The sequence below is a fragment of the Eurytemora carolleeae genome, unplaced genomic scaffold (assembly GCF_000591075.1).
Source record: "Eurytemora carolleeae unplaced genomic scaffold, Eaff_2.0 scaffold1491, whole genome shotgun sequence".
Classification (NCBI taxonomy): Eukaryota; Metazoa; Arthropoda; class Copepoda; order Calanoida; family Temoridae; genus Eurytemora; species Eurytemora carolleeae.
Genome location: NW_019397385.1, coordinates 12,526 through 24,102, shown reverse-complemented (window position 1 = coordinate 24,102; position 11,577 = coordinate 12,526). Strand labels below are relative to the sequence as shown.

General features: G+C 33.1%; 1 protein-coding gene and 2 long non-coding RNA genes across 5 annotated transcripts; 1 reads left to right on the top strand and 2 right to left on the bottom strand.

The window, feature by feature from the left end:
* The first annotated feature begins 945 nt into the window (after nt 1–945).
* LOC111714002 (uncharacterized) lies at nt 946–3,780 on the top strand. 3 transcript variants are annotated; one of them, XR_002767855.1, is made up of 3 exons: nt 946–1,139; nt 1,464–1,590; nt 3,606–3,780. It is a non-coding gene; the product is annotated as an uncharacterized LOC111714002 (long non-coding RNA). The 3 variants fall into 3 exon arrangements; XR_002767854.1 differs by having other exon boundaries at nt 1,332–1,590; nt 3,642–3,780; XR_002767853.1 differs by having other exon boundaries at nt 948–1,139; nt 3,642–3,780.
* Nucleotides 1,573–6,384, bottom strand: LOC111714004 (uncharacterized). Its single transcript, XR_002767856.1, has 3 exons — nt 6,347–6,384; nt 3,638–3,725; nt 1,573–1,658 (listed from the first exon to the last, which is right to left on the bottom strand). It is a non-coding gene; the product is annotated as an uncharacterized LOC111714004 (long non-coding RNA).
* A 684-nt stretch (nt 6,385–7,068) lies between these two features.
* LOC111714000 (EF-hand domain-containing protein 1) lies at nt 7,069–8,652 on the bottom strand. Its single transcript, XM_023489000.1, has 6 exons — nt 8,477–8,652; nt 8,347–8,372; nt 8,102–8,203; nt 7,728–7,770; nt 7,266–7,335; nt 7,069–7,207 (listed from the first exon to the last, which is right to left on the bottom strand). The coding sequence occupies exons 1-6, from the start codon at nt 8,559–8,561 to the stop codon at nt 7,069–7,071; spliced, it is 465 nt and encodes a 154-aa protein (XP_023344768.1). The 5' UTR covers nt 8,562–8,652.
* Between the last annotated feature and the right edge of the window lie 2,925 nt (nt 8,653–11,577).

Below are 11,577 nucleotides of genomic sequence, written 5' to 3'. Positions count from 1 at the left end.
TGAATTGATATAATTGATTATATAATTGTTTCGTCTGAATCATGTGACCAGAATTTCCACCAATGGCAGTGCAGTATCTGGTCACATGGATCCGTCTATATCACATGGCTATAATTTCCACCTATATTTGTTCAGTGTCTGCATTCATGGGACTTCCTCGGTCATTTTACGTATATATAAGATTTGGTATAAGTTTGACACAGTTTTATATCAATTTCTAGAGGAAAAGACACCAGATAGAACTAATGTCGCGATCAACTCCTAGAATTTCTAAAAAGCTTCTTTTTTATTACTTGTAAAATTGTAGTTGGCTGGTAAGCAATAAGCTGGTAAACAATTAAATCTTAAATAAAAAATCGTCCTCATTGTATTGATATAATCGCGTACCACTGCAGTTGAACTGCAGGAGCGTTTCAGGTCCTGACAGACCCTGAACTAACCCTTGGAAGAAAAAAAAATTTAATCCCCCCCCCTCAGGACAAATTCTTGAATATGCCCCTGAACTGGTTCAAGGTAAATACACAACAGAAAGTAAGCCAGTCCAGCCTTTCTACTCTGTCTAAGAAAAGTTTGACTTGTTAACAATCTTTGTTATTGTTTTAATATAAAACTATTTCCTAGTAGTCAAAATACTTCACAAATGAATATGTGTACAGTTTACACAACCCCTATTCCCCTCTACTTATATTCAAGATTGACTTAATATCTAGAATCTAGTAATTTTAAGCGTTTTAGGGCTTGTCCGATTCACAAATCCCCCCATTGTTTCTGCAGAAATCCGCAACTCACTTTTGTAACAAAACCACAATTAAAATTAATCAAGTTTTTTAAAGCACAACATGACTATTTTAATAATTTAACATTCTTTATAATTTTTTACACGTGTTTCGCGAGCCTACGCTGGAAGCCAAGTCTATTAGGTATCCCTGTTTAACCAGTTTTTATCCCTGAACTCTAGTTGTACATTTCCAAGGAAAGAAGCTGAAATGCAGAACCAGTTTTGCCGACATGTAGTTTTATTCTCTGCTCATGCGCAGAATATCATGTGTTTAGTTAGTATACTGTATTTTTGTGATACACAGACATATTTGTCGTTTATATGTATATGATTATCGTGCAAGTGTCGGAGGACTAATGTGGTAATTATAAACTTATTAAGATTATTGAATTGTATTGTCCTCATGTATGTATTTATTCTTATATTTTTAGCTTCATACTACAGTTTTTTAACGTCTGGATACTGTTATGATTCGTTTGTTGCATGAATGTGCATTGCTAAGTTATATTATCTAAAAGCTTTTTCTGCAGGCTAAGACTTAATTATTTGTCAGATTGAAGCACCAAGCCTTAATAAAACTTGAAGATCATCCTGTTTTGATTTATCATGAAGAGATCTGATAGAATAGGAGCTTACAATCAGGCCCAACGAAACACTACACGATAGTTAGCTGGTTTATCTCTAGGGCAACGTAGTCAGTTGCAAAACAATGTGTACAGTGTGTGATGTTGTGTATATCCTCTTGCATTTACCTGAGATGGTTCAACAGAAGAGTGTTCTACTGGAGCTAAATCTATTCCTTCACTAGCCAGGTAACTTCTAGTAAACTCATCACAATCAATTAGGGTTACATCCCGTCCATATAGGTTCAGCTTAACTCCTAGATAATAGGTTCAGCTAAACTCCTGGATAATAGGTTCAGTTCTACTCCTAGATAATAGGTTCAGCTTAACTCCTAGATAATAGGTTCCGTTCAATTCCTGTATAATAGGTTCAGTTCAACTCCTAGATTTAAAGTTCAGCTTAACTCCTAGATAATAGCTTCATTTCAACTTCTAGAATATACATTCAGCTTAACTCTTAGACAATAAGTTCAGCTCATTTCCTTGATAATAGGTTCAGCTTAACTCCTAGATAATGGGTTCAGCTTAACTCTTAGATACACGATTCAGTTGAACTCCTAGATAAAAGGTTCAGTTAAACTCCTAGATAATAGATTCAGTTAAACTCCTAGATAATAGCTTCAGCTTAACTCCTAGATAAAAGGTTCAGCTTAAGTTCTAGTTAATAGGTTCAGCTTAACTCCTAGATAATAGGTTCAGCTTAGCTCCTAGATAAAAGGTTCAGCTCAACTCCTAGATAATAGGTTCAGCTCAACTCCTAGATAATAGGTTCAGCTTAGCTCCTAGATAATAGGTTCAGCTCAACTCCTAGATAATAGGTTCAGCTTAGCTCCTAGATAATAGGTTCAGCTCAACTCCTAGATAATAGGTACAGTTCAGCTCCTAGATAATAGGTTCAGCTTAACTCCTAGATAATAGGTTCAGCTTAGCTCCTAGATAATAGGTTCAGCTCAACTCCTAGATAATAGGTACAGTTCAGCTCCTAGATAATAGGTTCAGCTTAACTCCTAGATAAAAGGTTCTGCTTAAGTTCTAGCTAGTAAGTTCAGCTCAACTCCTAGATAATAGGTTCGGTTCTACTCCTTGATAATAAGTTCAGCTCAACTCCTAGAGGGAGCATTAACCTCCTTTCTCCCCTTTATACGCTTTTGACTATAACTATAGATCTGAACTGAAAAAGTAATAAATTATGTCGAATGTGTTAAATTCCAATATGCCTAATAGTATTTTCAAGGTTTGTTTTAATTCAAGGAGTTACAGAGTATAAAATCAGGTTTAGCATTACGTGTTGCCAAAGAACTAGGTTTGAACCAATGCATTGGTTCAAACCAATGCATTGGGTTGTGTGTGGCTCTATCTATTCAACCATTTTGACGTTTAAAGGAAGAGGGACCGGCAATGTATGGTAGTTAAACTAAGAATGCTGTTTTGTAAAGAGATTTTTTAGGATTCATTTGAGAGATTTGAGATCTATCAAACGTTTTAACGTTCTATATTTGTTTAAAAATTCTATTTTGAAAATCCTCCTTCATTGTCCATTCTGGAGAGATGTTTTTGATAATCAGATTTTTAAAAATCATTCAATAACAATGACGAAACAAAATTTCTAAAGTAAACTACTGGATGTTTAGAAACATATTTCTCAATAGAAATTTGTCAATAAATCAATGTTAGAATCAATTATTTCCTTTTCATCGTTATATTGAATTTCTTGTTCTTTACAAATTTGTTCGCAGATTTCTTCAAATTCTTCAAATGTCGCCTTTTCAATAAAAATTGCATGAAATCTACAGAAAATGTTTGTTAACAATGAGACATTACAGAAACTTATAACTGCATAAGATTTGTAATTTTTGATGATAAGAGTAAATTTTTATTTTCTCATCTATTCCTAAACAACTTATTGTCCTACTGCCGAATTTTTATTACATTTTTCGTTATCGTCATTGAATAATTTTTAAAATCCGATTCTCAAAATCATCCCTCCAAAATGGAAAACCTATGAGGATTTTTAAGAATTGAATTTTCCCTCTTGCTGAACAAAAATTTGCACCGTAAAAACGTCTGATAGGTCTCAAATGAATCCTAAAAAGTTACTCTTCAATACTACAGTTCAACTACCATACATTGCCGGTCACTCCCTTTAAGGGATCCAAACCAAATTTTACTCTTTGCCACTTTTGTATTACAAAATATTTGTGCAGATTTTAGGGAAAAGGATTGAGATGATGATTACCTAGGTTAAGCTGGGTCCAATGCCAATATTCTCCATCTGCCCCCGACCTAGTTCCTCTGGGGACTCTATGCCTTTTCATCAGAACACCCTGTAATCAAATATATAAAAACTTTCGGTTTGAAATATATAATTAATTAATTGAAGTAAGTAAATGAATTTTACCTTTCTTTTTAAAGGTTTTCAAATATCTAAATTTCAAACCCTTAACTTAATTAGCATTTTAGATTTGTAAAAAGATGTTTAGATTTCACTGCACACCTTGTACCAATCTTGTACCCTTCCCCAGGAATAGAAAATAAACATTGCAATTTTAATTTTGCAGCAAAAACAGATTTAATCAAAGTGTTGAGACTAACAATAAGAAAATTGCAAGATTAAAAATACTAAAAAGAAAATATTATATTATTTTGTTTCCTGGTAATCAATTGTGTTTGATCTGTCATTTATTTTAATGAAATTGTAAATTGTGGAATCTCGTAGAGTGGAGATATTTTAGAGGGAGGTTTGTGGACGAGATAGAAGATAACTTAGTTACATTTTAAACATGTTGAAACATTTTATACAGTCATAACCAGAAGACTTAAAGACTCGAGTTATGACTTGAAATAGTCCAATGAGCTTGGGACACCGAAATTGCACAGTGAAACAGACATACTTCACTTAATTAGTGATTTAATAAGTATCTGGTAAAACTTTTTGCTTTGTAACAGCCTAAAATACACATAAGTATTGCTATAAAGTCGTCTTTCTATTTCAGAGTTTTCTGGTTATCACTGTAGAAATTGCCAGTAAAGAATTATAATGCATTTTCATTTATACTGGTATATTTTTTGGTTATCACCGTACTTTTAGATCCAGTTAATCTTACAATTTTTAATCTACTTAAATACCCCAATAGGTGTACGCTTAATTGATAAGATGTTGTGTATTTTCGGTCTAGACTACATGGCCCCGCATTTAAGAATGAGGAATACAAGAAGAAAATATTTTGTTTAAAATATGGAACCATATTGAATTTATAAAATAATTAATTTTGTGATTGTGGATGGTTCATTTAACTTATTTCAAATCTAAAGTATCAATATTTCAAAATAAAAAATTCAAACTTGTATTTTTAACTCTTATGCTAGAAATACGTATATGTAAAAATAATTTGACCACGTTGCCTATCCATTATCTTGACAACCTCAATGTATGCAACGACGGAGGGGGTGCAGTGCCGCCATTAGCCGCACAAAACGATCTCCGAAGCCTCCTGATACGCAGAATGCCCTCCAAGCCCCGTAAAACCGTCTCCGTACCTCTCGCAACCTCTCTAAGCCTCTACCATTCTGTCTCCATGCCCCGCATTTTGATCTCCAATAAAAAATCATCCACAAAAAAATTGTTCTTTTTTTCAAATAATCTCAATATGATAAACTACTTTTAATGATAAATAAACAATTTATTTTGAAAAAAATTTTAAATTAAGATAAAGACTTTTACTTTTGTTTAGCTTAATTTCATAAATTTCTTAACTTTTGAATAGTATTGCAGAAATCATAAAAGAAAGAGTAATTTTATATTATTTTACAGGTTTATCTTGTACTTTGTGGAGAAAACAATTCTTTAAACTATTTTGGATTTTAATATGAAGAGATAGATTTTAAATTTTGGTTGAATGAGCCATTTAAAAGGTAAATAAAAAACTATAGAGGACGTGAGTCAGACTCTAATAAAAACGCATAAATAGCTTCCAGTATATATATTTCTTATAACTTATTACTAGAGGGTTCAGAACTAGAGTCAAATATCGATATCCCACGTGTAGACTGTAGAAGATTTTATCAGTACTATGCCCCGTATCTCATTCTGTTGAATCTTGTGGAACTAGTTTAACTAGGAGGCGGGGGCCTGTCGGTGCAGCTGAGGAACGATGAGGAAACACAGATCTTGACGCTCCAGTGTCAACTAAATTATCACGGTTTGACAGGGCATCTTGAAGGTACACGAGATAACCGCCGACGGGATTGCATTAAACTAGATTTGATTTGAAATAAATTTTTAAAAAATTCTGGAATAAAACACGGTCGTGATTCATAGGGGCGTATACAGGGTGGGAGGGGTGAATCACGGGCGTATATAGGGGGGTGGCAAGGGGCAGTGCCCCCCTAGACCTGAAAAGGGGGGGGGCGTATTTGGATTTAATTTGCACCGCCGTTATGTAATCTTTAGCTTTTTATTACAAACTAGCTGATGTGCCAGGCGTTGCCGTGGAATTCTAAAAATCGAATTAAAACAAAAAACTTGTAATTTATTTAGCTTATGGTATCCCCAAGGGTATTCATGAGTTTCCTCACTAAAATTCAGCCCATTTGATTCTGTCGTTTGGGTGGGCAAAAAAAATTTTGCCCCCCCCCCCCCTTAGATTTATTTCTAAGAAGACCCTGCATCCTCTGCAGGGTCTACTAGGATAATTTGAATTGAGGGATCAATTAGATATCGAGATCAAGTGTTAAAACTTAGTTATAATCCACACAATAGTTCCTACCTCTGAAATCTGAAGTATGTGTTCCATAGTTTAAAAAACAGATAAAATACCTTACTAAACCTTTCTTAAACACTTCTTTAAGAATGTTCTTTACGCGGAGTTAGATTTAGAAATATATTCAACTTGACCAATGTTAAACTGGGGCATTAACTTTTCATGTTTAGTAGTTCACACTGTACCTGATCTAATCCAGAGTTATGTTGTCTTGGCTCTAAAATCAATCAATCATGTATTACTGATCATTTTGAAGAAAAAATGATTTTTTAAAACTAAACATTATACAATATTTATATTTTTAACAACTGCACTGTGAAAAAGGGGCAGAATCCTATAAAAAAATAAATGTTAAAACACATGTTTTTTTAACAGATATATTTCAATCCTCTCAGTATGAATTTAATAATCATGTTCTTATCGATATTAATTCTCCAGTTTTTGATGTTTTAAGGCATTACCATTTTAGAATTCTAGTTTTTTGAATCAAAAAGTCTGTATTTCATTGAACTTATCCATTGCTTCTATATTCAAAAAATCCACAAGCACTTTTGTAGAAAACTAAACTACAAATAAAAATAAACATTTTAAATATACAAAACACATAGATTCAGCCTGCTTATTTTTAAGATAGGGTCGACTTTGAAGTGTCGCAACGCCTTGGGTTTAGATTTTACCTCTCTAACTCACTTATGCTTTTATGTAGCCCTTTACGTGTACATTTTAGCAGTATAAAGCAATTTTTGTTAGCTTTTGTATTCAAGAAGAAATCTTATATAATTCAAACTTGATCAGATAAAGCGTTTAAGGGTACCATTGTAAATCTGGCATTGTCATGTTTGCATGGAGGGTCATTTGAACTTACGTTTACAGTCTCTTTAAGCCCTTAAACATATTATTTTGCCCTTTAAAAAAATGTAAACATATTCTTGGTGTACAGATTGTTTCCTATAAGGGTAATAGTATCATCCTGTAGATGGTATTGAAGCTGGATATATCGAACCCTCTCTTCGTCCCCAACTTTTTCTCTAAAGTGTCCACAAAACCTTTAAACAGGGTAATTTTATAAAAAAAAATCATGTTTGACAATTATGATCAACTTACCTTAACACTTTTTTATCCAAAGTGCAGAATTTTGGAACAAATGGTGGAGGTGCAGCATATCTTGTAAGTCCTAAAAAACAAATGGTTTGGTTTTTTATTCTAGGTGAATTATGTTGATATTTATTATTTAATACTAGTTAGCTGGTGTGTGAGAAATAAACCTGGCCCAGTTTCTCTCATTCTTTTTAAAGTATAGTCCCCCCAGGGTACTCATGGGTTCCCTAAAAAATCAGCCAAAACGAAACCAACTAGTCTTTGAATTCTCCAAAAAATTTTAAAAATAATAATTGTTTTAAAAATTTAAACTTTAAACAATTGAACTCAATATGCTCAACAAATATTGATAATAATGATAAATTTAAAAATGCCCCTGCTATAAACACTTAACTCAAGTCTAAAACCAAACCAAATATTTACAGAAGTAACTCCTTAAATAAAGTGAAACCAAACAATGAAATATACCTGCCACATCCTCAGGGTCTGGGTATTCATGGGTATTCATCAACTAAAAAGAAGGATTTAGGATTAAGAGATTGAAGCTAATGGACTACATTGTATTGATAAAAATCAGTTTGATCAAAATCAAGAAAAGTCCATTTGTATTCTATGGTTGGAATTATAAATAATGTTTACAATTTTGTTACAAAGAAATGAATTGGGCAGATTGCTATGCTGACTTTCTTCATATCTGGATATCCTCCTACTTCTTTACCAGACTTATACAATTTGGTGAACAAGGTAGCTGCTGATGGAGCAGAGTATCTCCTCCTACTATACCTGACTATGTGGAGAATGAGGTAGCTGCTGATGGAGCAAAGTATCCCCTCCTACTATACCTGACTATGTGGAGAATGAGGTAGTTGCTGATGAACTGGAGTATCCCCTCCTATACCTCCTGGAAGCCGAGCAACACGGCATCCATTCCTCCATCCCAACGACTAAGAAATCGACAAAGGAAAGATGAAGGCCTCTAACTTTTTTATTTGCAAAAGTTTTAAAAGTTTACGATTATTTGCATCATTTGTTTACTTTTATCTATTTTATTTCTTGAACCTTTATTTAAAAAAAGATATTTAAATACCTGTGAACGATGATACTGCAACTTCCCTAAAATATTTACATTTTTAAATTTTAAGTCATTCACATGCAGTTTTTTCAACATTACATATCATGGAAGAAATGTTTGATGCTTACAACGAAATGAAGCTTACCAATTGTTAGATTTCCAACTGTGTATCTATAATCAGGTCCAGGCAGGATTGGAACATTTGGAGGATTTTTTTCAGGAAACGGCATTTTGATTGTTAGATTGATTGATTAATTAGATAACCGCTGCAATAAATGTTGTGTTTCAGATAGTTTATGGCTAAATCCATTTATGTCTAAAATATATATTTCATATCGTCTTTGCCATATTTATTGCTCAAACATTGTAAATGTAAACAGTTTTTAAAGAATTTATATCATACTTTAACCATAAAGTATTAAACTTCAGGCATCTAAAAAGATTTATTTCTCCTCCGTACTTTCTAATTCTGGATTAAACTTTTTCTTTGACACTTTATTTATTATTATTTACAAGATTATATTCAAAGCAAAATACACCATTAAACAGATCGTTTTATATAGATCTAATTCAACTAAATTCTTATCCTTTCTGGGTAACCCTGTATTTCAAAGAATTAAAATTCTAGTATATGTTGATGAAAACCCCGGTTAGTTTTCAGTGTTATGTCCTCACGCTTGATTTTGGTGGAATAAACTGCGTGAATTGTGCGGGGAATATATTGAAGAATATAATTCATAAGTTTGTTCGATATCCCCCCCCTTCTCCTCTTTATATATTATTACATGGGAATCCCCTCCCCTTCCCCTCTTTATATATTATTACTTGGGAATCTCCCCCCCTCTCCTCTTTATGTATTATTACTTGGGAATCCCCCCCCCTCTCCTCTTTATGTATTATTTACTTGGGAATCCCCCCCTCTCCTCTTTATATATTATCACTTGGGAATCCCCCTCCCCCCTCTCCTTTTTATGTATTATTACTTGGGAATCACCCCCCTCTCCTCTTTATATATTATTACTTGGGAATCCCCCCCCCTCTCCTCTTTATGTATTATTACTTGGGAATCCCCCCCCCTCTCCTCTTTATGTATTATTTACTTGGGAATCCCCCCCTCTCCTCTTTATATATTATCACTTGGGAATCCCCCTCCCCCCTCTCCTCTTTATGTATTATTACTTGGGAATCCCCCTCCCCCCCCATTCATGTAAGTATGGAAAATTTGACGTACACTTTATTATCAAAATTCCAATGGTTTAGATTTAAAAGTTTCTCATTTTGAATGGTCGTGTTTCAGTTAATGAGAAGAAAAATCAAACTTTATACAGACTTCTAGGTGTAGAAAGTCACTTTTTAAATCCTACTTTTTAGTCGTTTGTCTATAGTACGTATAGAACTCTCTTTTTTAATTTAAATCTACACTTAAAAAATTATATCATTTGAGATTTTTTAAGAAATTGGTTAAAATAAGAAATAAAAGTGTAAATAAAATTGTCAGCACAAATAAAGTGTTGTAATGTCGTCTTCTGTATTATTTTGCGTCCGTTCTACTTTAAAAATGTTCCTCCCTTGAACATAAAAAAAGTATAAATCCTTGGAATTTAAGTGCAGCACTCATATGGCCTAGTAAGATCTGTTTAGAAACTGTTTATTTGTTAACCCAATCTTCACTTAAACTTCACTATCTAGCTTTTATATACGAAGATGCTATCATTCAATTATAGTTGTTTAAGACATTTACTTACCCAAATAAAAGTAAAAAGTAAAATAATTTACTTTTTTGTTAAAGTTTTTTGGGGAAAAGAATTTAAAGAATGGATTTATAGATTCTCACCAAATATACAGCAGTGATAACCAGAAAACTCTGAAATAGGAGGACAATCCTTTTAGACTCAATTGTTATGACTTTAAATAGTTTAATGAGCAGTATAAACAGACCCATTTAAATTTTTTGTGATTTAAAAAATGTCTTAAAACTATTTGATTTTAACAGGATAATAAACACTTTATTGCATATATAGTCGTCCTCCTATTCCAGAATTTTCTTGTTATCACTGTAGGATTAAAATGTTTAAAACGTCGACATTTTGAAAATTCTTTAGATTCTTTCTCAACTACGAATCTGTGTAAGTACAATTAGTGCAATACAATTATTTTTAATCTGCGCAAACCAAATTTTTCAAAATGGCGACCTCTTGAATGTATAAGTCGTCCTTAATGTTGTATGAGTACGGAGTCAGTAAATATATACCGGGTGGTCAAGATCTAATAAAAAAATAAACGCTGAATAATGGACATTTTTTAACAATGCATAACACATGTAGTAAATGCCCTACTCTATAACAGTTTCCCGAACAAGTATCTATCCAGGTACAACTCAGATTCTCTGGACTATCAATGTCAAAACATGGATATAATCTCGTAACTATCAATGCCAAATCAAAGAGCCCAATCCTCAACCTGTTTAAAAAACAGGGAACCACACGCCTACAATCCCGTGAACCATCAACGCCACTACAACTGGGTGCGATCTTGTTAGCTATCGATATCAATTGGAAGCTCGTAACTATCAACGCCAAATCAAAGGGCCCAATCCTCAACCTGTTTATCAAAACAGGGAACAATTATTCGTTCGCAGTAAACAGTACAGAGTTTCTATATTAACTAAGGTATATTTTTCCAGATTATATTAGAATTGGGTCTCCAACAGAGTAATTTCAAGGTATGCGCTGTTATATATAACGTAGCAATTACAATATGGATATGACGGAGTTATTTATATCTACATGCATTGAATGGGTTAATCGCAAAACATGATTTACATATTTACTAGTGGGCACATTTAGGATATATGGACAATATACAACGTAATTTACTATGGACCTCTATCTTTGCTACACATTTGTCCCAAACAGATAAGAATTAAAGGGTTCACCTAACAATTAATGAAGAAAAATATGAGGTTTAAAATCATTAAAAAAGGATTTTTAACCTGTCTCTTTAAAGATTTTAAAAAAAGTATTATAGAGGACGTGAGTCAGACTCTAATAAAACGCATAAATAACTTCCAGTATATATATTTCTTATAACTTATTACTAGAGGGTTCAGAACTAGAGTCAATCTCGATATCGCACGTGTAGACTGTAGAGATGATATCAGTACTTATGCCCCGTATCCGTTCTATCTCATTCTGTTGAATCTTGTGGAACTAGTTTAACGCGGCCAGGCATCGTCTTCCACACTAT